Below are 26,918 nucleotides of genomic sequence, written 5' to 3'. Positions count from 1 at the left end.
CGGCAGAAAAACATGTTTAGTTCATTAGCAAGACCCTTATTGTTCACTGTTTGGGGGGATGGCATTCTATAGTTAGTGATTGCTTTCAGGCCATTCCATACAGATGCAGAGTCGTTAGCAGAGAACTGTTTTTTCAGCCTCTCTGCATAGCTTCTCTTAGCGATGTTAATTTCCTTTGTCAATTGGTTTCGGGCGTGTTTGTACAGTGCCCGATCTCCACTTCTAAATGCGGCCTCTTTCTCTTTCCTGAGTTGCCTGAGTTTGGGAGTAAACCATGGCTTGTTATTGTTGAAGGAGCGGAAGGACTTCGTTGGTACACACATGTCCTCACAGAAACTGATGTATGATGTTACAGTGTCTGTGTATTCATCCAGTGTGCCCGTTGAAGTTTCAAAGACGCCCCAATCAGTGCAGTCTAAGCATTCTTGTAGAGCTAGCTTTGCTTCATCTGTCCATTTTTTCACAGTCTTAACAACCGGTTTAGCACATTTGAGTTTCTGTCTGTATGTAGGTATTAAGTGGATTAAATTGTGGTCAGAAAGACCCAATGCCCAATAAAAGAAAGAGTGATGGAGGGTAGACATCATCTGACCATGAAGGGACTCGAACCCTCAATCTTCTGATCCGAAGTCAGACGCCTTATCCATTAGGCCACATGGCCACACACCAGTGAACCTGCGTTTGAATTTGCCACAGTTTTCTAGAGCTGACTGCTCGTCATTTTGCAGCCCCAAAAAATCAATGATTTGTTGATGTGCGCTCATGCAACTGAATTTCCGAATCAAAAATTGTTCCTGCCTGTGATCCAATCATGACTTGTACCAGTCATGTAGCCTCGTTAGCGCAGTAGGTAGCGCGTCAGTCTCATAATCTGAAGGTCGTGAGTTCAATCCTCACACGGGGCAAGTGTGTTTCTTTTTAACATGTTTTTTTTAGCGAAGTCCCATCTTGTCAACGATGACACCAGCAACGCAAAACTCGCACTTGGTCTCAATGTAACATAAGTCAACTCATTGCAGATTTTAAGACTTGTCGCCGAGGATGAGAAGTTTATCCCATCATCCAATCCAAGATAATTTGCAATCCGATCTAAATAAAAGAAAGAGTGATGGAGGGTAGACATCATCTGACCATGAAGGGACTCGAACCCTCAATCTTCTGATCCGAAGTCAGACGCCTTATCCATTAGGCCACATGGCCACACACCAGTAAACCTGCGTTTGAATTTGCCACAGTTTTCTAGAGCTGACTGCTCGTCATTTTGCAGCCCCAAAAAATCAATGATTTGTTGATGTGCGCTCAAGCAACTGAATTTCCGAATCAAAAATTGTTCCTGCCTGTGATCCAATCATGACTTGTACCAGTCATGTAGCCTCGTTAGCGCAGTAGGGAGCGTGTCAGTCTCATAATCTGAAGGTCGCGAGTTCAATCCTCACACGGGGCAAGTGTGTTTCTTTTAAACATGTTTTTTTTAGCAAAGTCCCATTTTGTTAACGATGACACCAGCAACGCAAAACTCGCACTTGGTCTCAATGTAACATAAGTCAACTCATTGCAGATTTTAAGACTTGTCGCCGAGGATGAGAAGTTTATCCCATCATCCAATCCAAGATAATTTGCAATCCGATCTAAATAAATCAGAATCGGAATCAGAATCATCTTTATTGGCCAAGTATGTAGAACACACAAGGAATTTGTCTCCGGTATAACACGCTGCATTAGTATCATCGTAAACAACAAATCATTGAACCATTTTAGAGTAACCAGTAGCAGTATTTGTAGTACAAGAAGAGTGACTACATCAGTGACTGTTTAAGGAGTTAATGGCTAGAGGGAAGAAGCTGTTTAAGTGTCTACTGGATTTGGTGCGCATGGATCTGTAGCGTCTGCCTGAGGGGAGTAGCTGGAAAAGGTGGTGGGCAGGGTGCGGGGGATCCAGGAGGATTTTCCGTGCCCTTGTCTTGATTCTTGCAGTGTGCAAGTCCTCAAAAGTGGGTAGGGCGGTGCCAACGATTTTTTCCGCCGTCCTAACTGTCCGTTGAAGTCGGTTTTTGTCCTTTTTTGTGGCGGCCCCAAACCAAACCGTGATGGAAGAACACAGGATTGATTCGATGACTGCCGTGTAGAACTGTCGTAGCACCTCCTGTGGCAGGCCATGCTTCCTCAGCAGCCTCAGGAGGTACATCCTCTGCCGGGCCCTTTTCAGGATGGAGATGGTGTTGACTTCCCACTCCATGTCCTGGGAGACTGTGATTCCCAGGAACTTGAAGGTCTCGACGGTTGACACAGGGCAGTTGGATAGTGTGAGGGGCAACTGTGGAGAAGAATGTTTCCTGAAGTCCACGATCATCTCTACAGTCTTGAGCGTGTTCAGCCCGAGGTTGTGTCGGCTGCACCAGAGCTCCAGCTGCTCCACTTGTTGGCGGTACGCAGACTCGTCGCCGTCTTTGATGAGACCGATGACCGTGGTGTCGTCTGCGAACTTTATGAGTTTGACAGCTGGATCTGTTGAGGTGCAATCGTTTGTGTAGAGAGAGAAGAGCAGTGGAGAGAGGACACATGCCTGTGGGGCTCCAGTGCTGGTGGTGCGTATTGATGATGTTGTTGCTCCCAGTCTCACCTGTTGTGTCCGTCCCGTCAGGAAGCTGAGGATCCACTGGCAGATCGTAGGGGACACACCGAGGTGGAGAAGTTTGGGGGTGAGGAGTTCCGGGATGATGGTGTTGAACGCAGAGCTGAAATCCACAAACAGAATCATTGCATAGGTCCCTGTGCTGTCGAGGTGCTCGAGGATGTAGTGCAGACCTATGTTGACTGCGTCTTCCACAGACCTGTTTGCCCGGTAGGCAAACTGGAGAGGGTCCAGCAGGGGTCCGGTGACGTTCTTTAGGTGGTTCAGCACAAGGCGTTCAAAGGACTTCATGACCACAGACGTCAGGGCGACAGGCCTATAGTCGTTCAGTTCCAATGTTGCAGATTTCTTGGGAACTGGGATGATGGTAGACTGTTTGAAGCAGGATGGGACCTCACACAGCTCCAGAGATCTGTTGAAGATTTGTGTGAAGACCGTAGCCAGCTGGTCAGCGCAGACTTTCAGATAGGAGGGGGACACTTTGTCGGGCCCCGCAGCTTTCTTGATCTTCTGCTGCTTGAAGAGCCGTCTCACGTCCTGTTCGTGGATCTGTAGTGGAGAAAAAGAGGGTGGAGGGGTAGATAGAGTAGTTTCTGGTAGAGGTGTGTGTGTGGGGGAAATGGGGGTGTCCTTTTCAAATCGGCAGAAAAACATGTTTAGTTCATTAGCAAGACCCTTATTGTTCACTGTTTGGGGGGATGGCATTCTATAGTTAGTGATTGCTTTCAGGCCATTCCATACAGATGCAGAGTCGTTAGCAGAGAACTGTTTTTTCAGCCTCTCTGCATAGCTTCTCTTAGCGATGTTAATTTCCTTTGTCAATTGGTTTCGGGCGTGTTTGTACAGTGCCCGATCTCCACTTCTAAATGCGGCCTCTTTCTCTTTCCTGAGTTGCCTGAGTTTGGGAGTAAACCATGGCTTGTTATTGTTGAAGGAGCGGAAGGACTTCGTTGGTACACACATGTCCTCACAGAAACTGATGTATGATGTTACAGTGTCTGTGTATTCATCCAGTGTGCCCGTTGAAGTTTCAAAGACGCCCCAATCAGTGCAGTCTAAGCATTCTTGTAGAGCTAGCTTTGCTTCATCTGTCCATTTTTTCACAGTCTTAACAACCGGTTTAGCACATTTGAGTTTCTGTCTGTATGTAGGTATTAAGTGGATTAAATTGTGGTCAGAAAGACCCAATGCCCAATAAAAGAAAGAGTGATGGAGGGTAGACATCATCTGACCATGAAGGGACTCGAACCCTCAATCTTCTGATCCGAAGTCAGACGCCTTATCCATTAGGCCACATGGCCACACACCAGTGAACCTGCGTTTGAATTTGCCACAGTTTTCTAGAGCTGACTGCTCGTCATTTTGCAGCCCCAAAAAATCAATGATTTGTTGATGTGCGCTCATGCAACTGAATTTCCGAATCAAAAATTGTTCCTGCCTGTGATCCAATCATGACTTGTACCAGTCATGTAGCCTCGTTAGCGCAGTAGGTAGCGCGTCAGTCTCATAATCTGAAGGTCGTGAGTTCAATCCTCACACGGGGCAAGTGTGTTTCTTTTTAACATGTTTTTTTTAGCGAAGTCCCATCTTGTCAACGATGACACCAGCAACGCAAAACTCGCACTTGGTCTCAATGTAACATAAGTCAACTCATTGCAGATTTTAAGACTTGTCGCCGAGGATGAGAAGTTTATCCCATCATCCAATCCAAGATAATTTGCAATCCGATCTAAATAAAAGAAAGAGTGATGGAGGGTAGACATCATCTGACCATGAAGGGACTCGAACCCTCAATCTTCTGATCCGAAGTCAGACGCCTTATCCATTAGGCCACATGGCCACACACCAGTAAACCTGCGTTTGAATTTGCCACAGTTTTCTAGAGCTGACTGCTCGTCATTTTGCAGCCCCAAAAAATCAATGATTTGTTGATGTGCGCTCATGCAACTGAATTTCCGAATCAAAAATTGTTACTGCCTGTGATCCAATCATGACTTGTACCAGTCATGTAGCCTCGTTAGCGCAGTAGGTAGCGCGTCAGTCTCATAATCTGAAGGTCGTGAGTTCAATCCTCACACGGGGCAAGTGTGTTTCTTTTTAACATGTTTTTTTTAGCGAAGTCCCATTTTGTTAACGATGACACCAGCAACGCAAAACTCGCACTTGGTCTCAATGTAACATAAGTCAACTCATTGCAGATTTTAAGACTTGTCGCCGAGGATGAGAAGTTTATCCCATCATCCAATCCAAGATAATTTGCAATCCGATCTAAATAAAAGAAAGAGTGATGGAGGGTAGACATCATCTGACCATGAAGGGACTCGAACCCTCAATCTTCTGATCCGAAGTCAGACGCCTTATCCATTAGGCCACATGGCCACACACCAGTAAACCTGCGTTTGAATTTGCCACAGTTTTCTAGAGCTGACTGCTCGTCATTTTGCAGCCCCAAAAAATCAATGATTTGTTGATGTGCGCTCATGCAACTGAATTTCCGAATCAAAAATTGTTACTGCCTGTGATCCAATCATGACTTGTACCAGTCATGTAGCCTCGTTAGCGCAGTAGGTAGAGCGTCAGTCTCATAATCTGAAGGTCGTGAGTTCAATCCTCACACGGGGCAAGTGTGTTTCTTTTTAACATGTTTTTTTTAGCGAAGTCCCATTTTGTTAACGATGACACCAGCAACGCAAAACTCGCACTTGGTCTCAATGTAACATAAGTCAACTCATTGCAGATTTTAAGACTTGTCGCCGAGGATGAGAAGTTTATCCCATCATCCAATCCAAGATAATTTGCAATCCGATCTAAATAAATCAGAATCGGAATCAGAATCATCTTTATTGGCCAAGTATGTAGAACACACAAGGAATTTGTCTCCGGTATAACACGCTGCATTAGTATCATCGTAAACAACAAATCATTGAACCATTTTAGAGTAACCAGTAGCAGTATTTGTAGTACAAGAAGAGTGACTACATCAGTGACTGTTTAAGGAGTTAATGGCTAGAGGGAAGAAGCTGTTTAAGTGTCTACTGGATTTGGTGCGCATGGATCTGTAGCGTCTGCCTGAGGGGAGTAGCTGGAAAAGGTGGTGGGCAGGGTGCGGGGGATCCAGGAGGATTTTCCGTGCCCTTGTCTTGATTCTTGCAGTGTGCAAGTCCTCAAAAGTGGGTAGGGCGGTGCCAACGATTTTTTCCGCCGTCCTAACTGTCCGTTGAAGTCGGTTTTTGTCCTTTTTTGTGGCGGCCCCAAACCAAACCGTGATGGAAGAACACAGGATTGATTCGATGACTGCCGTGTAGAACTGTCGTAGCACCTCCTGTGGCAGGCCATGCTTCCTCAGCAGCCTCAGGAGGTACATCCTCTGCCGGGCCCTTTTCAGGATGGAGATGGTGTTGACTTCCCACTCCATGTCCTGGGAGACTGTGATTCCCAGGAACTTGAAGGTCTCGACGGTTGACACAGGGCAGTTGGATAGTGTGAGGGGCAACTGTGGAGAAGAATGTTTCCTGAAGTCCACGATCATCTCTACAGTCTTGAGCGTGTTCAGCCCGAGGTTGTGTCGGCTGCACCAGAGCTCCAGCTGCTCCACTTGTTGGCGGTACGCAGACTCGTCGCCGTCTTTGATGAGACCGATGACCGTGGTGTCGTCTGCGAACTTTATGAGTTTGACAGCTGGATCTGTTGAGGTGCAATCGTTTGTGTAGAGAGAGAAGAGCAGTGGAGAGAGGACACATGCCTGTGGGGCTCCAGTGCTGGTGGTGCGTATTGATGATGTTGTTGCTCCCAGTCTCACCTGTTGTGTCCGTCCCGTCAGGAAGCTGAGGATCCACTGGCAGATCGTAGGGGACACACCGAGGTGGAGAAGTTTGGGGGTGAGGAGTTCCGGGATGATGGTGTTGAACGCAGAGCTGAAATCCACAAACAGAATCATTGCATAGGTCCCTGTGCTGTCGAGGTGCTCGAGGATGTAGTGCAGACCTATGTTGACTGCGTCTTCCACAGACCTGTTTGCCCGGTAGGCAAACTGGAGAGGGTCCAGCAGGGGTCCGGTGACGTTCTTTAGGTGGTTCAGCACAAGGCGTTCAAAGGACTTCATGACCACAGACGTCAGGGCGACAGGCCTATAGTCGTTCAGTTCCAATGTTGCAGATTTCTTGGGAACTGGGATGATGGTAGACTGTTTGAAGCAGGATGGGACCTCACACAGCTCCAGAGATCTGTTGAAGATTTGTGTGAAGACCGTAGCCAGCTGGTCAGCGCAGACTTTCAGATAGGAGGGGGACACTTTGTCGGGCCCCGCAGCTTTCTTGATCTTCTGCTGCTTGAAGAGCCGTCTCACGTCCTGTTCGTGGATCTGTAGTGGAGAAAAAGAGGGTGGAGGGGTAGATAGAGTAGTTTCTGGTAGAGGTGTGTGTGTGGGGGAAATGGGGGTGTCCTTTTCAAATCGGCAGAAAAACATGTTTAGTTCATTAGCAAGACCCTTATTGTTCACTGTTTGGGGGGATGGCATTCTATAGTTAGTGATTGCTTTCAGGCCATTCCATACAGATGCAGAGTCGTTAGCAGAGAACTGTTTTTTCAGCCTCTCTGCATAGCTTCTCTTAGCGATGTTAATTTCCTTTGTCAATTGGTTTCGGGCGTGTTTGTACAGTGCCCGATCTCCACTTCTAAATGCGGCCTCTTTCTCTTTCCTGAGTTGCCTGAGTTTGGGAGTAAACCATGGCTTGTTATTGTTGAAGGAGCGGAAGGACTTCGTTGGTACACACATGTCCTCACAGAAACTGATGTATGATGTTACAGTGTCTGTGTATTCATCCAGTGTGCCCGTTGAAGTTTCAAAGACGCCCCAATCAGTGCAGTCTAAGCATTCTTGTAGAGCTAGCTTTGCTTCATCTGTCCATTTTTTCACAGTCTTAACAACCGGTTTAGCACATTTGAGTTTCTGTCTGTATGTAGGTATTAAGTGGATTAAATTGTGGTCAGAAAGACCCAATGCCCAATAAAAGAAAGAGTGATGGAGGGTAGACATCATCTGACCATGAAGGGACTCGAACCCTCAATCTTCTGATCCGAAGTCAGACGCCTTATCCATTAGGCCACATGGCCACACACCAGTGAACCTGCGTTTGAATTTGCCACAGTTTTCTAGAGCTGACTGCTCGTCATTTTGCCGCCCCAGAAAATCAATGATTTGTTGATGTGCGCTCAAGCAACTGAATTTCCGAATCAAAATTTGTTCCTGCCTGTGATCCAATCATGACTTGTACCAGTCATGTAGCCTCGTTAGCGCAGTAGGGAGCGTGTCAGTCTCATAATCTGAAGGTCGCGAGTTCAATCCTCACACGGGGCAAGTGTGTTTCTTTTAAACATGTTTTTTTTGAGGGAAGTCCCATTTTGTCAACGATGACACCAGCAACGCAAAACTCGCACTTGGTCTCAATGTAACATAAGTCAACTCATTGCAGATTTTAAGACTTGTCGCCGAGGATGAGTAGTTTATCCCATCATCCAATCCAAGATAATTTGCAATCCGATCTAAATAAAAAAAAGAGTGATGGAGGGTAGACATCATCTGACCATGAAGGGACTCGAACCCTCAATCTTCTGATCCGAAGTCAAACGCCTTATCCATTAGGCCACATGGCCACACACCAGTGAACCTGCGTTTGAATTTGCCACAGTTTTCTAGAGCTGACTGCTCGTCATTTTGCAGCCCCAAAAAATCAATGATTTTTTGATGTGCGCTCATGCAACTGAATTTCCGAATCAAAAATTGTTCCTGCCTGTGATCCAATCATGACTTGTACCAGTCATTTAGCCTCGTTAGCGCAGTAGGTAGAGCGTCAGTCTCATAATCTGAAGGTTGTGAGTTCAATCCTCACACGGGGCAAGTGTGTTTCTTTTTAACATGTTTTTTTTAGCGAAGTCCCATTTTGTTAACGATGACACCAGCAACGCAAAACTCGCACTTGGTCTCAATGTAACATAAGTCAACTCATTGCAGATTTTAAGACTTGTCGCCGAGGATGAGAAGTTTATCCCATCATCCAATCCAAGATAATTTGCAATCCGATCTAAATAAAAGAAAGAGTGATGGAGGGTAGACATCATCTGACCATGAAGGGACTCGAACCCTCAATCTTCTGATCCGAAGTCAAACGCCTTATCCATTAGGCCACATGGCCACACACCAGTGAACCTGCGTTTGAATTTGCCACAGTTTTCTAGAGCTGACTGCTCGTCATTTTGCAGCCCCAAAAAATCAATGATTTGTTGATGTGCCCTCATGCAACTGAATTTCCGAATCAAAAATTGTTACTGCCTGTGATCCAATCATGACTTGTACCAGTCATGTAGCCTCGTTAGCGCAGTAGGTAGAGCGTCAGTCTCATAATCTGAAGGTCGTGAGTTCAATCCTCACACGGGGCAAGTGTGTTTCTTTTTAACATGTTTTTTTTAGCGAAGTCCCATTTTGTTAACGATGACACCAGCAACGCAAAACTCGCACTTGGTCTCAATGTAACATAAGTCAACTCATTGCAGATTTTAAGACTTGTCGCCGAGGATGAGAAGTTTATCCCATCATCCAATCCAAGATAATTTGCAATCCGATCTAAATAAATCAGAATCGGAATCAGAATCATCTTTATTGGCCAAGTATGTAGAACACACAAGGAATTTGTCTCCGGTATAACACGCTGCATTAGTATCATCGTAAACAACAAATCATTGAACCATTTTAGAGTAACCAGTAGCAGTATTTGTAGTACAAGAAGAGTGACTACATCAGTGACTGTTTAAGGAGTTAATGGCTAGAGGGAAGAAGCTGTTTAAGTGTCTACTGGATTTGGTGCGCATGGATCTGTACCGTCTGCCTGAGGGGAGTAGCTGGAAAAGGTGGTGGGCAGGGTGCGGGGGATCCAGGAGGATTTTCCGTGCCCTTGTCTTGATTCTTGCAGTGTGCAAGTCCTCAAAAGTGGGTAGGGCGGTGCCAACGATTTTTTCCGCCGTCCTAACTGTCCGTTGAAGTCGGTTTTTGTCCTTTTTTGTGGCGGCCCCAAACCAAACCGTGATGGAAGAACACAGGATTGATTCGATGACTGCCGTGTAGAACTGTCGTAGCACCTCCTGTGGCAGGCCATGCTTCCTCAGCAGCCTCAGGAGGTACATCCTCTGCCGGGCCCTTTTCAGGATGGAGATGGTGTTGACTTCCCACTCCATGTCCTGGGAGACTGTGATTCCCAGGAACTTGAAGGTCTCGACGGTTGACACAGGGCAGTTGGATAGTGTGAGGGGCAACTGTGGAGAAGAATGTTTCCTGAAGTCCACGATCATCTCTACAGTCTTGAGCGTGTTCAGCCCGAGGTTGTGTCGGCTGCACCAGAGCTCCAGCTGCTCCACTTGTTGGCGGTACGCAGACTCGTCGCCGTCTTTGATGAGACCGATGACCGTGGTGTCGTCTGCGAACTTTATGAGTTTGACAGCTGGATCTGTTGAGGTGCAATCGTTTGTGTAGAGAGAGAAGAGCAGTGGAGAGAGGACACATGCCTGTGGGGCTCCAGTGCTGGTGGTGCGTATTGATGATGTTGTTGCTCCCAGTCTCACCTGTTGTGTCCGTCCCGTCAGGAAGCTGAGGATCCACTGGCAGATCGTAGGGGACACACCGAGGTGGAGAAGTTTGGGGGTGAGGAGTTCCGGGATGATGGTGTTGAACGCAGAGCTGAAATCCACAAACAGAATCATTGCATAGGTCCCTGTGCTGTCGAGGTGCTCGAGGATGTAGTGCAGACCTATGTTGACTGCGTCTTCCACAGACCTGTTTGCCCGGTAGGCAAACTGGAGAGGGTCCAGCAGGGGTCCGGTGACGTTCTTTAGGTGGTTCAGCACAAGGCGTTCAAAGGACTTCATGACCACAGACGTCAGGGCGACAGGCCTATAGTCGTTCAGTTCCAATGTTGCAGATTTCTTGGGAACTGGGATGATGGTAGACTGTTTGAAGCAGGATGGGACCTCACACAGCTCCAGAGATCTGTTGAAGATTTGTGTGAAGACCGTAGCCAGCTGGTCAGCGCAGACTTTCAGATAGGAGGGGGACACTTTGTCGGGCCCCGCAGCTTTCTTGATCTTCTGCTGCTTGAAGAGCCGTCTCACGTCCTGTTCGTGGATCTGTAGTGGAGAAAAAGAGGGTGGAGGGGTAGATAGAGTAGTTTCTGGTAGAGGTGTGTGTGTGGGGGAAATGGGGGTGTCCTTTTCAAATCGGCAGAAAAACATGTTTAGTTCATTAGCAAGACCCTTATTGTTCACTGTTTGGGGGGATGGCATTCTATAGTTAGTGATTGCTTTCAGGCCATTCCATACAGATGCAGAGTCGTTAGCAGAGAACTGTTTTTTCAGCCTCTCTGCATAGCTTCTCTTAGCGATGTTAATTTCCTTTGTCAATTGGTTTCGGGCGTGTTTGTACAGTGCCCGATCTCCACTTCTAAATGCGGCCTCTTTCTCTTTCCTGAGTTGCCTGAGTTTGGGAGTAAACCATGGCTTGTTATTGTTGAAGGAGCGGAAGGACTTCGTTGGTACACACATGTCCTCACAGAAACTGATGTATGATGTTACAGTGTCTGTGTATTCATCCAGTGTGCCCGTTGAAGTTTCAAAGACGCCCCAATCAGTGCAGTCTAAGCATTCTTGTAGAGCTAGCTTTGCTTCATCTGTCCATTTTTTCACAGTCTTAACAACCGGTTTAGCACATTTGAGTTTCTGTCTGTATGTAGGTATTAAGTGGATTAAATTGTGGTCAGAAAGACCCAATGCCCAATAAAAGAAAGAGTGATGGAGGGTAGACATCATCTGACCATGAAGGGACTCGAACCCTCAATCTTCTGATCCGAAGTCAGACGCCTTATCCATTAGGCCACATGGCCACACACCAGTGAACCTGCGTTTGAATTTGCCACAGTTTTCTAGAGCTGACTGCTCGTCATTTTGCCGCCCCAGAAAATCAATGATTTGTTGATGTGCGCTCAAGCAACTGAATTTCCGAATCAAAATTTGTTCCTGCCTGTGATCCAATCATGACTTGTACCAGTCATGTAGCCTCGTTAGCGCAGTAGGGAGCGTGTCAGTCTCATAATCTGAAGGTCGCGAGTTCAATCCTCACACGGGGCAAGTGTGTTTCTTTTAAACATGTTTTTTTTGAGGGAAGTCCCATTTTGTCAACGATGACACCAGCAACGCAAAACTCGCACTTGGTCTCAATGTAACATAAGTCAACTCATTGCAGATTTTAAGACTTGTCGCCGAGGATGAGTAGTTTATCCCATCATCCAATCCAAGATAATTTGCAATCCGATCTAAATAAAAAAAAGAGTGATGGAGGGTAGACATCATCTGACCATGAAGGGACTCGAACCCTCAATCTTCTGATCCGAAGTCAAACGCCTTATCCATTAGGCCACATGGCCACACACCAGTGAACCTGCGTTTGAATTTGCCACAGTTTTCTAGAGCTGACTGCTCGTCATTTTGCAGCCCCAAAAAATCAATGATTTTTTGATGTGCGCTCATGCAACTGAATTTCCGAATCAAAAATTGTTCCTGCCTGTGATCCAATCATGACTTGTACCAGTCATTTAGCCTCGTTAGCGCAGTAGGTAGAGCGTCAGTCTCGTAATCTGAAGGTTGTGAGTTCAATCCTCACACGGGGCAAGTGTGTTTCTTTTTAACATGTTTTTTTTAGCGAAGTCCCATTTTGTTAACGATGACACCAGCAACGCAAAACTCGCACTTGGTCTCAATGTAACATAAGTCAACTCATTGCAGATTTTAAGACTTGTCGCCGAGGATGAGAAGTTTATCCCATCATCCAATCCAAGATAATTTGCAATCCGATCTAAATAAAAGAAAGAGTGATGGAGGGTAGACATCATCTGACCATGAAGGGACTCGAACCCTCAATCTTCTGATCCGAAGTCAAACGCCTTATCCATTAGGCCACATGGCCACACACCAGTGAACCTGCGTTTGAATTTGCCACAGTTTTCTAGAGCTGACTGCTCGTCATTTTGCAGCCCCAAAAAATCAATGATTTGTTGATGTGCCCTCATGCAACTGAATTTCCGAATCAAAAATTGTTACTGCCTGTGATCCAATCATGACTTGTACCAGTCATGTAGCCTCGTTAGCGCAGTAGGTAGAGCGACAGTCTCATAATCTGAAGGTTGTGAGTTCAATCCTCACACGGGGCAAGTGTGTTTCTTTTTAACATGTTTTTTTTTGCGAAGTCCCATTTTGTTAACGATGACACCAGCAACGCAAAACTCGCACTTGGTCTCAATGTAACATAAGTCAACTCATTGCAAATTTTAAGACTTGTCGCCGAGGATGAGAAGTTTATCCCATCATCCAATCCAAGATAATTTGCAATCCGATCTAAATAAATCAGAATCAGAATCATCTTTATTGGCCAAGTATGTAGAACACACAAGGAATTTGTCTCCGGTATAACACGCTGCATTAGTATCATCGTAAACAACAAATCATTGAACCATTTTAGAGTAACCAGTAGCAGTATTTGTAGTACAAGAAGAGTGACTACATCAGTGACTGTTTAAGGAGTTAATGGCTAGAGGGAAGAAGCTGTTTAAGTGTCTACTGGATTTGGTGCGCATGGATCTGTAGCGTCTGCCTGAGGGGAGTAGCTGGAAAAGGTGGTGGGCAGGGTGCGGGGGATCCAGGAGGATTTTCCGTGCCCTTGTCTTGATTCTTGCAGTGTGCAAGTCCTCAAGAGTGGGTAGGGCGGTGCCAACGATTTTTTCCGCCGTCCTAACTGTCCGTTGAAGTCGGTTTTTGTCCTTTTTTGTGGCGGCCCCAAACCAAACCGTGATGGAAGAACACAGGATTGATTCGATGACTGCCGTGTAGAACTGTCGTAGCACCTCCTGTGGCAGGCCATGCTTCCTCAGCAGCCTCAGGAGGTACATCCTCTGCCGGGCCCTTTTCAGGATGGAGATGGTGTTGACTTCCCACTCCATGTCCTGGGAGACTGTGATTCCCAGGAACTTGAAGGTCTCGACGGTTGACACAGGGCAGTTGGATAGTGTGAGGGGCAACTGTGGAGAAGAATGTTTCCTGAAGTCCACGATCATCTCTACAGTCTTGAGCGTGTTCAGCCCGAGGTTGTGTCGGCTGCACCAGAGCTCCAGCTGCTCCACTTGTTGGCGGTACGCAGACTCGTCGCCGTCTTTGATGAGACCGATGACCGTGGTGTCGTCTGCGAACTTTATGAGTTTGACAGCTGGATCTGTTGAGGTGCAATCGTTTGTGTAGAGAGAGAAGAGCAGTGGAGAGAGGACACATGCCTGTGGGGCTCCAGTGCTGGTGGTGCGTATTGATGATGTTGTTGCTCCCAGTCTCACCTGTTGTGTCCGTCCCGTCAGGAAGCTGAGGATCCACTGGCAGATCGTAGGGGACACACCGAGGTGGAGAAGTTTGGGGGTGAGGAGTTCCGGGATGATGGTGTTGAACGCAGAGCTGAAATCCACAAACAGAATCATTGCATAGGTCCCTGTGCTGTCGAGGTGCTCGAGGATGTAGTGCAGACCTATGTTGACTGCGTCTTCCACAGACCTGTTTGCCCGGTAGGCAAACTGGAGAGGGTCCTGCAGGGGTCCGGTGACGTTCTTTAGGTGGTTCAGCACAAGGCGTTCAAAGGACTTCATGACCACAGACGTCAGGGCGACAGGCCTATAGTCGTTCAGTTCCGATGTTGCAGATTTCTTGGGAACTGGGATGATGGTAGACTGTTTGAAGCAGGATGGGACCTCACACAGCTCCAGAGATCTGTTGAAGATTTGTGTGAAGACCGTAGCCAGCTGGTCAGCGCAGACTTTCAGATAGGAGGGGGACACTTTGTCGGGCCCCGCAGCTTTCTTGATCTTCTGCTGCTTGAAGAGCCGTCTCACGTCCTGTTCGTGGATCTGTAGTGGAGAAAAAGAGGGTGGAGGGGTAGATAGAGTAGTTTCTGGTAGAGGTGTGTGTGTGGGGGAAATGGGGGTGTCCTTTTCAAATCGGCAGAAAAACATGTTTAGTTCATTAGCAAGACCCTTATTGTTCACTGTTTGGGGGGATGGCATTCTATAGTTAGTGATTGCTTTCAGGCCATTCCATACAGATGCAGAGTCGTTAGCAGAGAACTGTTTTTTCAGCCTCTCTGCATAGCTTCTCTTAGCGATGTTAATTTCCTTTGTCAATTGGTTTCGGGCGTGTTTGTACAGTGCCCGATCTCCACTTCTAAATGCGGCCTCTTTCTCTTTCCTGAGTTGCCTGAGTTTGGGAGTAAACCATGGCTTGTTATTGTTGAAGGAGCGGAAGGACTTCGTTGGTACACACATGTCCTCACAGAAACTGATGTATGATGTTACAGTGTCTGTGTATTCATCCAGTGTGCCCGTTGAAGTTTCAAAGACGCCCCAATCAGTGCAGTCTAAGCATTCTTGTAGAGCTAGCTTTGCTTCATCTGTCCATTTTTTCACAGTCTTAACAACCGGTTTAGCACATTTGAGTTTCTGTCTGTATGTAGGTATTAAGTGGATTAAATTGTGGTCAGAAAGACCCAATGCCCAATAAAAGAAAGAGTGATGGAGGGTAGACATCATCTGACCATGAAGGGACTCGAACCCTCAATCTTCTGATCCGAAGTCAGACGCCTTATCCATTAGGCCACATGGCCACACACCAGTGAACCTGCGTTTGAATTTGCCACAGTTTTCTAGAGCTGACTGCTCGTCATTTTGCAGCCCCAAAAAATCAATGATTTGTTGATGTGCGCTCATGCAACTGAATTTCCGAATCAAAAATTGTTCCTGCCTGTGATCCAATCATGACTTGTACCAGTCATGTAGCCTCGTTAGCGCAGTAGGTAGCGTGTCAGTCTCATAATCTGAAGGTCGCGAGTTCAATCCTCACACGGGGCAAGTGTGTTTCTTTTAAACATGTTTGTTTTGAGGGAAGTCCCATTTTGTCAACGATGACACCAGCAACGCAAAACTCGCACTTGGTCTCAATGTAACATAAGTCAACTCAATGCAGATTTTAAGACTTGTCGCCGAGGATGAGAAGTTTATCCCATCATCCAATCCAAGATAATTTGCAATCCGATCTAAATAAAAGAAAGCGTGATGGAGGGTAGACATCATCTGACCATGAAGGGACTCGAACCCTCAATCTTCTGATCCGAAGTCAGACGCCTTATCCATTAGGCCACATGGCCACACACCAGTGATCCTGAGTTTGAATTTGCCACAGTTTTCTAGAGCTGACTGCTCGTCATTTTGCAGCCCCAAAAAATCAATGATTTGTTGATGTGCGCTCAAGCAACTGAATTTCCGAATCAAAAATTGTTCCTGCCTGTGATCCAATGATGACTTGTACCAGTCATGTAGCCCTGTTAGCGCAGTAGGTAGCGCGTTAGTCTCATAATCTGAAGGTCGTGAGTTCAATCCTCACACGGGGCAAGTGTGTTTCTTTTAAACATGTTTTTTTTGAGGGAAGTCCCATTTTGTCAACGATGACACCAGCAACGCAAAACTCGCACTTGGTCTCAATGTAACATAAGTCAACTCATTGCAGATTTTAAGACTTGTCGCCGAGGATGAGTAGTTTATCCCATCATCCAATCCAAGATAATTTGCAATCCGATCTAAATAAAAGAAAGAGTGATGGAGGGTAGACATCATCTGACCATGAAGGGACTCGAACCCTCAATCTTCTGATCCGAAGTCAGACGCCTTATCCATTAGGCCACATGGCCACTCACCAGTGAACCTGCGTTTGAATTTGCCACAATTTTCTAGAGCTGACTGCTCGTCATTTTGCAGCCCCAAAAAATCAATGATTTGTTGATGTGCGCTAATGCAACTGAATTTCCGAATCAAAAATTGTTCCTGCCTGTGATCCAATCATGACTTGTACCAGACATGTAGCCTCGTTAGCGCAGTAGGTAGCGCGTCAGTCTCATAATCTGAAGGTCGTGAGTTCAATCCTCACATGGGGAAGTGTGTTTCTTTTTAACATGTTCTTTTTTAGCGAAGTCCCATTTTGTTAACGATGACACCAGCAATGCAAAACTCGCACTTGGTCTCAATGTATCCATCCATCCATCCATTTACCGAACCGCTTGATCCTCACTAGGGCCGCGGGGGGTGCTGGAGCCTATCCCAGCCGTCTTCGGGCAGTAGGCGGGGACACCCTGAATCAGTGAACCCTCAAAGAGTGATGGAGGGTAGACATCATCTGACCATGAAGGGACTCGAATCCTGAATCTTCTGATCCAAAGTCAAAGTCAGATGCCTTATCCATTAGGCCACATGGTCGCGCAGTCAGCCTGGAGCATTTAAATATGCCAAGGTTTTCTGGAATTTACGTTACCCAAAATATCAGTGAAGTCATTGGAGATTTTAATACTTGTCGCCAACGTGACAAGATGATCGCATTGTCCAATACAAGACAACTTGCAACCCACTCCAACTGCAGTATAAGAAAGAGTGACACAGGGTAGAGATCATCCGACCACAAAGGGACTTGAACCCTCAATCTTCTGATCCGAAGTCAGACGCCTTATCCATTAGGCCACATGGTCACACAGTCTCAAAGCAGCATTTTAATATCCCATGGTTTCTTGGAACTGACGCCTGGTCATTTTGCAGCCCCAAAAAGTCAACGTTTCGACAATTGATTGATGCACGTTTCTGATGAAAAATTGTTCATGCCTTTGAAAAATGCACCTGAAGTGCGAGTGTACATGCACATGCAGCGAGCAACTTCTTCCGGTAACAACCCAGGCTAAACTGAGTTCCTCCCCGAATAACAAAGAATATGCAGGATAGTATTGTATTAGTCCGGGGACAAATGACATCATTCATTTTTTTCCTCACACCTTGCTGTGTTTGTCTTTTAGGCATTGTATTTAATCGCCACCAACGGCACTCCAGAGCTGCAAAGTCCAGAGAAGCTGTCCCCCGTCTTCAGATCCTTCCTGTCGCGATGTTTGGAGATGGACGTGGAGAAGCGAGGGTCGGGCCGAGAACTTTTGCAGGTACCACTAATGCACACCCATGTCTCAAAATCTTGTTCTGCTGATTCAAGCCATCGTGTGACCTATTTACATTACCCACATTTAAAATTTAAAGCTTCAAATTTTCAATTTGGAGCTTTTAATTTTATTTAATTACAATTTTATTAAATTGGATTTTTTTAATTTAATTTAATCTTATTTTATTCACCTCCAGTTTCGACATTTCTCAATCACTTCATCCCATTCTAACTTCAGCATCGTCCCATTCTCCAAGTTTTCAAAATAAAAGCCAGAAATTCTCTTTTTTTTTTTTTGCATTGCTAGCATCAGGCAGAAACCTTGCAGCTCCAAAACAATCACTTTACTTCTCCGTGACTTTTTGGAGATCCGAAGTCAGACGCCTTATCCATTAGGCCACATGGTCACTGCTTCAGCCCTCCTCAGTTTAAAGTTTGTGACGTTACAAGGTAAAAAAAAAAGCAATTGTCCATGTGCCTGTTTTTTGTCCGCAGCATCCTTTCCTGAAGCTGGCTAAGCCCCTGTCCAGTCTGACTCCTCTCATCCTGGCTGCCAAGGAGGCCATGAGGAGCAACCGCTAAGTATGCAAAAGTGTACTTCCCTTAACAACCCAGTGTCAGTGGGTTTTTTTTGGTTTTTTTCATCTCGGTGCCTTATTTGCGAGGTGTTTCTCGACACGCCACGTGCAATTTGAACTGGTTAAATTAATTACCCGGTCCATGCGCGCATGCGCACATACACACACACACACACACACACACACACACAGATCAGGGATACATATTATCAGTCTTTGGGGGGTTAGCCGAAGAACTCAGGTGTCAAAATGAATCATGAGTGAGGGAGGTTGGGAAAGTGAGCGCCCATCAAGACAATCAAAGCATTTTAATTCATACGCTGTACTGTGTATATGTGGCATATGTAGAAATCAAGGAACCCAAACACCCGTCATCTGCCGTTTCTGCATCAACATGTCATGGGTGAATAAACTCCAGAGAAACGCCCATCTGTATACAAGCCATTAAACAATTGATTTTCCTAAAAACATGAATAAACAAATGAAAAGAATTATAGACCATGTGATAATACACTTTTTGGGATGGTTGTGTGAATTTAAACCAAAGAGTGCTATTCTGGTGCTAAGTCAAACCACCTGAAAAACAATTTTTACTTTTTTTTTTTTTAATGGCATTTCAAAGGTTTGTACTGCTTTGTTTCTGCTGATTCAAACACATCCATGCATACTACCAACAAAAATGTTTTTCCTCACTATTTCTTTTGCTCAAAATTTAGTTTGTCCTACAATTTGTCCTTGAGGCCTCGTTTGTGTGTGTCTCTGTGTGAGACTTATTTTATATCTTATAGAATGCACAACAAAAATTCCAAATGACTTGTTTCATGTGTAACTCAAGAATATTTAGTGTCCTTGTACCCAAACATTGAAAATTAAACAGGTGGTACAGTATTTTCCATTGTTTTGATAGAAACGTATCCATTGACAGTTTAGACAATCACTGGTCAGATTTAAATGTGGTTTTAAACTGTTCTGTTTGCATAATGCGTCACTGTGTTACATATGATGTGGCCAAGGACCAAAGCAGGCTGATAGCATACCTGTCAACTCATACGGTTTAGCCATAGTTCATACGGATTTTGTGGTGAATCTTACGTATATGGCCGTATCGCACAAATCATACGGATTCTGAAAATTTCAGTTTTTTTTTCACCAACTCCAAATGATTTGGAGTTGGTGAAAAAAGTAACGCAGGAATACAACTCTGAACACAGTAATGCCACTAAGTAGAATGATGATTAGACATTAACCAGACATTGTATTATGGAGATCTACAATAAATATCATTGAAAATTTCGTGGGGGTTTTTTCTGCCGTTATTTTGACATATAAAATGCTTTGGTATGTTATAAGGATTTTTTGCTCTTTATAAGGATTTTTTGGTAGTTTATACAGGTTGGCGCTCCGAAAAGTTGACAGGTATGTGATAGAGGAATTTTCTAATTTAAAACAAAATGTTTTTCATGCAACAAGTGACTGGAGTGGAATAAAGCAATTGGTAAATTATGCGTAAATGCCGCGTGGACTCTTGTTATTGACATTTGTCAGTGCCCCTCACTGCAGTTCAGGTGAATCGGCAATAAGATTTTTTTTTTTAAATGTGCGTTTTGATTTGTGTGTTTGCCTTTCCCTTTCAATAAATATCTTAATGTGATGCAATGGGACGTTTTTTTTAGGATTACCTGGTTGAATAACAACTCAGCAAGTTATTTTTGGGCAAACAACTGGCTTGCTATGTTGTTGTGCTCACTCACAATCTCCAGCAAAATTGGCGAACAAACACGTTTCACCGCGGTAGGTGGGCGTGGTTTCAAGCGTCACTCATTCACCACATTGCTAGCGAGAAACTCCCTGACCGGAGGGAAGGAGACGTGTGATCGGTCAACGCGAAAAAAACGAGCTTGGGGAGGGGGGGGATCGGTTTTATCAAGTAGAACAACCTGCCGCCCCTGTTCCAAAAGCTGGTAAGTTTCTAAAATGTTCACCAATGCACCGTGGAGGCTTGATGCTCTGTTTTTTTTTGTTTTGTTAACGTTTCGTGGCCTTGAGGGCTCCGGCTAACTCGGCTGAGGCTAACGTCAGGCTTTGAGGCCTTGTAGCAGGCCGCTGTGATTTTGAAGTACGGGCGGGAGTGGCGCAAACCGTCGCATACGAAAATGGAGAGCCGGTGCTTTGAGTCAGCGAGCCACTCGCGCGAGGAAAAACGTCCTTTGATACGTTCAAAGCGACTTAGTCGCGCTCTTGAGGCGTTGTAAGGTGTGTGTTTTGTGTGGTTTTCTTTTCGTTCGGTTAAGCCCGAGCAACGTTGGCCAAGCGGCGTTGCTAATGCTATCGTGGGTAGCTCTTGCACGCCGTGCTCATTTTCCGTGAAATAACTGGTGAGGCCGGGGTTTTTTTTCCCTTTAGCAAAGACTTTGACAAATCACGTATATTTTCATGTCTTCAGTTTGCCGTCAAAAGCGGTGAAATCGTGCTAGCCCCCTATGGAGTGCATAGTATTTTAAAAAAAAAAGTGAACCGCTACATCGTCCAGTGTTGATTTGAATCGGTTTGAAAATACGAATTTCATTCGTGAATTCCAATGTCTTAAAAAAAATTACAGTGATGACATTCCACCCCCTTATTCAGCTTCTGGAGCAGTGAAGTGTCTTCATGGCAGTTCGTAGAGGACACATTCAGTACTTGGATGTAAGTTGTTTTGCTCACTACAAAGTGTAACTGTAAGATCAAATCATTTGAAATAGCTTTCCCATTAACACACCGATACCAGAAAAAAGTTTGGACAAGTCAAGTTGTATGAGGGCCGCAACAGACCGTGCGATGCGTCTGAACCAGACCTGGACCGGCCCATCACAAAGCAACCCCGTATCTGGTTTATCAGCTCCCCATAACTATACGTTGTGCCATATTTTCATTCCATGCAAAGCTAGTTTCAGTTAAGAAAGACTCTGAGGCTGCTGCAAAAAAAGGTCGCGTTTGAGAATAAAGACGTTGAAAAGTGGTGCGCGCTCCCATTCACTTGATTATAACTGCGTTGTAATAACCACTCGCACACATCACCACAAACTTTGCTATTTTATACACAGGTCTTTATGAAATTTTAAATACGGTAAAATTTTACTGTACAACAACATGTATCCGTTTTATGCTATATTTTTATTGCTTGGTTGGGTCCGGGAGGGGTAAAACCCAGGTGTTTGTTTATTTTTTATTATGTGTGAAATATATGCACTTTGATTGCTGTAGTTTGAGATGTTGCCACATTGTGCAACTGTGATGCCAATGTTGAAACGCCGCAAAAGGCATTGGCCATTTGTAGTTGCTGAACTCTGCACGCCGCGCCATAGTTCAGTTTGGTTCTGTCGCATCTGTCAGTGTACGGATGGCCGTTGCTTAAAGGGTAGCGACGCCTCATCATGAATGCAAATTTGTAGCCCGTGCGTTTACAAAATCTCCCTTTGTATGGTCGCGTTAAGGTAGCACGGGCTTTGTGGTTGCTTGACAACAGCCTGGAGACTCATAAATGTGGCCACTCGTATCTCAAGGCACCACTCGATTCATCGCCCTTGCTGCATCGCTATGGACTCTCTGTCTTTAGTTGGACACTAGGCAAAGGTCAAGTTAAACCAACTTGTGTATTAATCTCCAATACCATCAAAAACAGGCACATCGGCGTCACCGGGGAGGAACGTAATGGTGACGGCTTGTCTCGTCAGGCCTGATTGTGTGTCAGCCAACAGCAAATCTATTCACCGAAATCTGCACAGTGTGCAGATGCGGCGAGAGTTTGCCTTCGACGTTTGTCGTCTCCTCGGATACTGGCCCTCTGATGAGTGTTGCCTGATTTCGAGTACATATTGCTGGCGCGGGGCAGAAACCATCAACAAGATTGGCGGATCCACCCTCACTTTTCCACTGGCGGCACTTAGTTGGGCGCACCAACACAAATTTGGTCACACCCTTTCATTTTGTCATTCTTCTTGATATATGTCAGCATTTAGCGAGCAAATGGCGCACTGTCAAGCCCTGCCGATCGATTTGAAGTCCGGAGAATGACTTGGCTAGTCCAAAGTCTTCCACTTCTTAGCCCTAATGAACTCTTGTGTTGTTTTGGAAGCGTGTTTGTAGTCACGACACGCGGTTCTGACTTTACGGGGGAGTCGTGCTTCTTGCGGCCTTCTTTAAATGCTACTTAAATTGGGGTTTCCCGATACCCCCTTTTTCCTTTCAGAGACGCTACTCATATGGAAGCATTGAGCGTTGGCCGACATAAATCTGACATCATCTCAGATCTTAGGTCACTTTTATGACTTTTTTTTCGTCAGTATGGAATGTTAGAAAAGAGCCTCTCGCTCTCAACGGAGGAACTTGGCTGACCTCACTCCACATTTTGGGTGGGGGGGGGGGGGGTCCTGAGCCCACGTGATGGTATCCTTGACACATTGATGTCGCTTTTTGATGCCGCCCGAGGAATCGAAGGTCACGGGCATTCAGTGTCGGTTTACGGGCTTGCCGCTTTGCATGCGGCGATTTCTACAGATTCTCTGAATATTTTAGTGACATTCTGGACCGTCGATGAAGAAACCCCGACGTTTCTTGCAATTTTACGTTGAACAACATTGTCCTTCATCAGTTTGAACGTGAAATAAATCACGGCGTTCTGTTTCTCTTTGTGTTTCACACAACGTCCCAACTTGATTGGAATTGGGTTTGTATATTTTTTTTGACATGATTTGTTTTGTGTGCCGTGAGATGTTTATCATGCCAAAATGTTGTGCCTTGGCTTGAGAAAGGTTGGGAAACACCAAGTGATGCTCAAGTCAACTCCTCGTGCTTTTCGTTGCCTAACACCCCACTGCGCCACCCCCCACCCACACTCTCTGTGCACCCGCTTTCCAGCAGCAGGAGGCATACGATATGTCCAACGGTTACGACATGCCGGGCGAGGACGCAAAGAACGCCAAGACCAACCTGATCGTCAACTACCTGCCGCAGGGCATGTCGCAAGATGACCTGCGCAACCTCTTCGGCAGCGTCGGCGAGGTGGAGTCGGCCAAGCTGATTCGAGATAAAGTCGGAGGTACGCCGGGGCGCGCTCGGGGACGGGGAGGGAGAGGGGGGGGGTAACCTAAACAACCGGTGAGCTACCAGAGCACAAAATTTGTGAATGGCAAGAAGTTAAGTTGGGGAAACATAAATCTTCACTTTTGCTCATCCATTTTAGGGACTGGCTGATTTTATTTATTTGTTTATTTATTTATTGGGGGAGGGGTGGGGGGGGGCTAGAGCCCGAAGTTGGATTTATTCTATCGGCCCTTAATGATCTGTGAACATTTTATTTGTTTGTTCGTTTGTTTGTTTAGACTAGCCACTAACTTTACACGTTTTTTTGTTTGTTTCATTTTATTGTTTTCTTTTTTTTTTTTTTTCTAGGCCACAGTTTAGGGTACGGATTTGTTAACTATGTTAACCCTAGTGATGCAGAAAGAGCTATCGAATCACTGAATGGACTAAGGCTACATTCCAAAACTATCAAGGTAACGTGCACATATCAGGTGTTCTACCATTTGTCAAACGATGTCTTGTCATGTAACACACCCGTGCTGTCCGCTGGCTAGCGAGTAGATGCAGGCAGTGGCGCCGTTGACAACGGCTCGTCGGTTACCGCGAGTTTGATTCGCCGTCACAGAAATTTGTTTGCACTAAAACGCTGCACAGCAAACAACGGCACGAATGATTCGTTTTATTTCTTTGGACAAAAGCGGGGCTGGCAACATATATATTTTAAAGCAGAACTGCACTTTTTTTCCCCACAATTATAACCCTTTCAAAGGCTGTCTGAATGTTCATTTGACCTGCTTTCCCTCCAAAAATGGTGCTGGAATGCTCTTTGAGGGTCCGCCACCTGGCCATTGCAATCATGTCGAAGTGTCCTCGAGCAAAATACTGAAGTCTCTCATTTGCTCCTGATGCGCCGTCATCTGGAGGTAACGGTGCGGAGCGCTTCGAGTGCCAAAGGTCGAAAACTGCAATACGAGTGACGGCCCATTTACGTTTTATAAACGCAATTTCTTCCCAATCCGAAATCTGCTCCGTTTCACCGGGAGATGAAGGCGTTGCAGCTAGGCGAGCGGCTTGCGCTTGTAGGTGCAATGTGTGGCAAAAGTGCCAATCAAGACATCATTTTGACAGATCCCTGCGTGCATTTGCTTACGCCGCCGTGCTGGCAGGGTCGTTGCCACATTGGTTCGGCCGAGGATCCACAATGAAGAGCAGTGACGGAATTCACATCACACTTTTAGGAAAAGGACATGAAGAGATGCATGGCTGTTTGAAAGCCGCCAACAAAAATGATTTCTAACGATAGCCTCAAAATGTTCTTCTGGGATCCGTGATGTCAACAATAAAAGCATTCTCATTCAGAGTGAACACATCATACACTTGTCAACTAGAGTGCAAATCTGTGCATGTGGCGCATGCATCCAGTGGCCGTTGCATGGTTGGGCGGGCGGGCGGGCAGGCAGAAGTGAAGGACGTCATTCTCGCAAGAGATTTTTTTTTCCCATAAGGCTGCTCACAAAAGATTGACATGGCTGTCACGCTTGATTGTGGGAAAGTACTTGAGATCCATAACGATGTGTCCACAAGCAATATAGAAGTCAAGTATTTGCCATCGCCAAAGCACAAATCGTATTTGATCAAATACCCACGCGTGTGTGCGTGCGAGTGAGTGAGTGAAAGATTGAGGTTGACCCCACTTTTTATCGTGCGACGGCTTGCCTTCCCGTCGCAGGTGTCGTACGCGCGGCCCAGCTCGGACACCATCAAGGACGCCAACTTGTACATCACCAGTCTGCCCAAGACCATGATGCAGAAGGACGTGGAGGAAATGTTCTCGCGCTACGGCCGCATCATCAACTCCCGCGTGCTCGTCGACCAGTCTACAGGTAGGACGGTGTCGTTGAAACCTCTTCCTCGCTCGCTCGCTCACTCGCTCGTTTGTCCTGCCGGGGGCGCACAGGCATGTCGCGAGGCAAGGCCTTCATCCGCTTCGACAAGCGCTCCGAGGCCGAGGAGGCGGCGAAAAATATTAATGGGCAAAAGCCGCCCGGGGCCTCGGAGCCCATCTCGGTGCGCTTCGCCGCCGACCCGAACATGATGAAGAACACGCAGCTCCTCTCGCAGCTCTACCACAACCAGTCCAGACGCTTCGCCGGGCCCATGCACCACCAGGCGCAGCGGTTCAGGTGAGTCCCGATGGACAGGAAATAAATACACTTGAGAAAAAGCAGCTCGTTCCTTTCAACATTCTCCTCCCGTACCTTTTTGATTATACTTCCAATGATTACGCCTCGCCATGAAAATGGCTTGAGGGCCCAAAAAGCCTGCTCATTGCTTACGGATGCCAAAGCTGGCGTGGTATAGGCTTTCGCCATGAGCTTTTCGGCGTATAACGGAGGATATGTTTCGCCAAAAGATCCGCGAGAAGGTGAATTTGTTAATTTGGAAGCGTTTACGTGCAGGAATAAGATGCTTTTCTTAAGAGAAAACGACCCTCCAAAAAATTGCATTTTGGGGGAAGGGGGTACTGCTTAACCGCTTGATTGACCTTTCAATCAAAGGGGGGGGGTCAAGTCAAACATTTTTACAATAAGCTCCGTGCGCCCCCACCAGTCGAAACGTGGCATTCTGATTCATGTTGCCGTCGTGGAACATGAACGAAGCCGCAAAATACACTTTGTCATCTTTCATCTCACGGGGTGGCCATTTTGCTACTTACTGTCAACTAAATATGACATCACGGACACAAAGGCAAGATGAATCAGACCGCCGTGTTTAGGATACCGGGGTCGCATGGAACATGGTGTCAAGAAAATTTAGGTCTTTGCGTCCACCTACGATTTCAGTATCCATCCAACCAGCTGGCTTCTTCCTGCTTTTTCGGAATTTGTATGCGGAACAAATAAAATACAAGTCAAAGTCCCACTGTAGGTCCGGTAACAAGCGCAACGGCAAGGGTGAGCGCGTCAGTCACGCTTTTGTGCCCGGCGGCCTTCCTCAGATTCTCCCCGATGGGCGTGGACCACATGGGCAGTGTGGGCAACGTGGGCGTGCCGGGCAACTCGGCCTCGGGCTGGTGCATCTTCATCTACAACCTCGGCCAGGACGCCGACGAGAGCATTCTGTGGCAGATGTTCGGCCCCTTCGGCGCCGTCACCAACGTCAAGGTGATCCGCGACTTCAACACCAACAAGTGCAAGGGCTTTGGCTTTGTCACCATGACCAACTACGAGGAGGCGGCCATGGCCATCGCCAGCCTGAACGGCTACCGCCTGGGCGACAAGACCCTGCAGGTGTCCTTCAAGACCAGCAAGGGCCACAAGTAGAGGCGAGAGCTTGGGGGGGGGGGGGGGGGGGGAGCGTTGGGAAGTGCGCTCCGCTTGGTTTAACGCGTTCATTCAACACTGCACCTTTCGTCCAAAAAAAAAAAAAAAAGGCTCCCAACTTACTCACATTGCTCGTTGTTGGTTTTCACTTTTTTCTTCCGGAGCATGAGACTTTTGTATCGTCGTTACAGTAATTCCAAACCGTCAAAAATCTGCTACTTTAATGCACACACG

At 46.3% G+C, this 26,918-nt stretch overlaps 2 protein-coding genes and 28 non-coding genes across 35 annotated transcripts in view; 15 read left to right on the top strand and 15 right to left on the bottom strand.

The window, feature by feature from the left end:
- The window catches only part of LOC147196625 (serine/threonine-protein kinase PAK 2-like), a 51,293-nt gene extending 31,482 nt beyond the window's left edge, over window positions 1–19,811 (top strand). For all 5 annotated transcript variants that reach the window (XM_086127025.1, XM_086127026.1, XM_086127022.1 and 2 more), the window contains 2 exons: window positions 17,589–17,726; window positions 18,218–19,811. In XM_086127025.1, the coding sequence (XP_085983151.1) occupies window positions 17,589–17,726; window positions 18,218–18,304 (225 nt within the window). In that variant the 3' untranslated portion in view covers window positions 18,305–19,811. The remainder of the gene's footprint in view (window positions 1–17,588; window positions 17,727–18,217) is intronic.
- Window positions 589–661, bottom strand: trnar-ucg (transfer RNA arginine (anticodon UCG)). The gene has a single exon. It is a non-coding gene; the product is annotated as a tRNA-Arg (tRNA).
- On the top strand, window positions 833–905 carry trnam-cau (transfer RNA methionine (anticodon CAU)). Its single transcript has one exon. It is a non-coding gene; the product is annotated as a tRNA-Met (tRNA).
- Window positions 1,128–1,200, bottom strand: trnar-ucg (transfer RNA arginine (anticodon UCG)). Its single transcript has one exon. It is a non-coding gene; the product is annotated as a tRNA-Arg (tRNA).
- trnam-cau (transfer RNA methionine (anticodon CAU)) lies at window positions 1,372–1,444 on the top strand. Its single transcript has one exon. It is a non-coding gene; the product is annotated as a tRNA-Met (tRNA).
- Window positions 3,861–3,933, bottom strand: trnar-ucg (transfer RNA arginine (anticodon UCG)). Its single transcript has one exon. It is a non-coding gene; the product is annotated as a tRNA-Arg (tRNA).
- trnam-cau (transfer RNA methionine (anticodon CAU)) lies at window positions 4,105–4,177 on the top strand. The gene has a single exon. It is a non-coding gene; the product is annotated as a tRNA-Met (tRNA).
- On the bottom strand, window positions 4,400–4,472 carry trnar-ucg (transfer RNA arginine (anticodon UCG)). Its single transcript has one exon. It is a non-coding gene; the product is annotated as a tRNA-Arg (tRNA).
- On the top strand, window positions 4,644–4,716 carry trnam-cau (transfer RNA methionine (anticodon CAU)). Its single transcript has one exon. It is a non-coding gene; the product is annotated as a tRNA-Met (tRNA).
- trnar-ucg (transfer RNA arginine (anticodon UCG)) lies at window positions 4,939–5,011 on the bottom strand. Its single transcript has one exon. It is a non-coding gene; the product is annotated as a tRNA-Arg (tRNA).
- Window positions 5,183–5,255, top strand: trnam-cau (transfer RNA methionine (anticodon CAU)). The gene has a single exon. It is a non-coding gene; the product is annotated as a tRNA-Met (tRNA).
- Window positions 7,672–7,744, bottom strand: trnar-ucg (transfer RNA arginine (anticodon UCG)). The gene has a single exon. It is a non-coding gene; the product is annotated as a tRNA-Arg (tRNA).
- trnam-cau (transfer RNA methionine (anticodon CAU)) lies at window positions 7,916–7,988 on the top strand. The gene has a single exon. It is a non-coding gene; the product is annotated as a tRNA-Met (tRNA).
- On the bottom strand, window positions 8,212–8,284 carry trnar-ucg (transfer RNA arginine (anticodon UCG)). Its single transcript has one exon. It is a non-coding gene; the product is annotated as a tRNA-Arg (tRNA).
- Window positions 8,456–8,528, top strand: trnam-cau (transfer RNA methionine (anticodon CAU)). Its single transcript has one exon. It is a non-coding gene; the product is annotated as a tRNA-Met (tRNA).
- Window positions 8,751–8,823, bottom strand: trnar-ucg (transfer RNA arginine (anticodon UCG)). The gene has a single exon. It is a non-coding gene; the product is annotated as a tRNA-Arg (tRNA).
- Window positions 8,995–9,067, top strand: trnam-cau (transfer RNA methionine (anticodon CAU)). Its single transcript has one exon. It is a non-coding gene; the product is annotated as a tRNA-Met (tRNA).
- Window positions 11,484–11,556, bottom strand: trnar-ucg (transfer RNA arginine (anticodon UCG)). Its single transcript has one exon. It is a non-coding gene; the product is annotated as a tRNA-Arg (tRNA).
- trnam-cau (transfer RNA methionine (anticodon CAU)) lies at window positions 11,728–11,800 on the top strand. Its single transcript has one exon. It is a non-coding gene; the product is annotated as a tRNA-Met (tRNA).
- On the bottom strand, window positions 12,024–12,096 carry trnar-ucg (transfer RNA arginine (anticodon UCG)). Its single transcript has one exon. It is a non-coding gene; the product is annotated as a tRNA-Arg (tRNA).
- Window positions 12,268–12,340, top strand: trnat-cgu (transfer RNA threonine (anticodon CGU)). Its single transcript has one exon. It is a non-coding gene; the product is annotated as a tRNA-Thr (tRNA).
- Window positions 12,563–12,635, bottom strand: trnar-ucg (transfer RNA arginine (anticodon UCG)). Its single transcript has one exon. It is a non-coding gene; the product is annotated as a tRNA-Arg (tRNA).
- Window positions 15,290–15,362, bottom strand: trnar-ucg (transfer RNA arginine (anticodon UCG)). The gene has a single exon. It is a non-coding gene; the product is annotated as a tRNA-Arg (tRNA).
- Window positions 15,534–15,606, top strand: trnam-cau (transfer RNA methionine (anticodon CAU)). The gene has a single exon. It is a non-coding gene; the product is annotated as a tRNA-Met (tRNA).
- trnar-ucg (transfer RNA arginine (anticodon UCG)) lies at window positions 15,830–15,902 on the bottom strand. Its single transcript has one exon. It is a non-coding gene; the product is annotated as a tRNA-Arg (tRNA).
- trnam-cau (transfer RNA methionine (anticodon CAU)) lies at window positions 16,074–16,146 on the top strand. The gene has a single exon. It is a non-coding gene; the product is annotated as a tRNA-Met (tRNA).
- Window positions 16,370–16,442, bottom strand: trnar-ucg (transfer RNA arginine (anticodon UCG)). The gene has a single exon. It is a non-coding gene; the product is annotated as a tRNA-Arg (tRNA).
- trnam-cau (transfer RNA methionine (anticodon CAU)) lies at window positions 16,614–16,686 on the top strand. Its single transcript has one exon. It is a non-coding gene; the product is annotated as a tRNA-Met (tRNA).
- On the bottom strand, window positions 17,198–17,270 carry trnar-ucg (transfer RNA arginine (anticodon UCG)). Its single transcript has one exon. It is a non-coding gene; the product is annotated as a tRNA-Arg (tRNA).
- Window positions 19,812–20,122: 311 nt separating the features above from the next.
- LOC147196624 (ELAV-like protein 1) lies at window positions 20,123–26,710 on the top strand. Of its 2 annotated transcripts, none has more exons than XM_086127707.1 (7): window positions 20,123–20,261; window positions 20,926–20,985; window positions 23,200–23,377; window positions 23,731–23,834; window positions 25,091–25,244; window positions 25,319–25,544; window positions 26,360–26,710. In XM_086127707.1, exons 2-7 carry the CDS (start codon window positions 20,950–20,952, stop codon window positions 26,682–26,684), a joined length of 1,023 nt encoding a protein of 340 aa, XP_085983833.1. In that variant the 5' UTR covers window positions 20,123–20,261; window positions 20,926–20,949; the 3' UTR covers window positions 26,685–26,710. The 2 variants fall into 2 exon arrangements, with proteins under 2 accessions (XP_085983833.1, XP_085983832.1); XM_086127706.1 differs by having other exon boundaries at window positions 23,197–23,377.
- Window positions 26,711–26,918: the final 208 nt, after the last annotated feature.

This window comes from Hippocampus guttulatus, chromosome 13, assembly GCF_054856545.1.
Source record: "Hippocampus guttulatus isolate MCC_2025c chromosome 13, RoL_Hgut_1.0, whole genome shotgun sequence".
Classification (NCBI taxonomy): domain Eukaryota; kingdom Metazoa; phylum Chordata; class Actinopteri; order Syngnathiformes; family Syngnathidae; genus Hippocampus; species Hippocampus guttulatus.
The sequence above is the reverse complement of the archived record's forward strand: the minus strand, read 5'-3'. Positions and strand labels throughout refer to the sequence as shown.

Bases quoted from the DNA above. Each gene is read 5' to 3' on its own strand.
- LOC147196624 (XM_086127706.1), top strand. From the start codon at position 20,950: ATGGCAGTTCGTAGAGGACACATTCAGTACTTGGAT. The intron at 20,986-23,196 runs GTAAGTTGTTTT...CCCGCTTTCCAG, and splicing joins GACACATTCAGTACTTGGAT to CAGCAGGAGGCATACGATAT. The intron at 23,835-25,090 runs GTAACGTGCACA...TTCCCGTCGCAG, and splicing joins TACATTCCAAAACTATCAAG to GTGTCGTACGCGCGGCCCAG.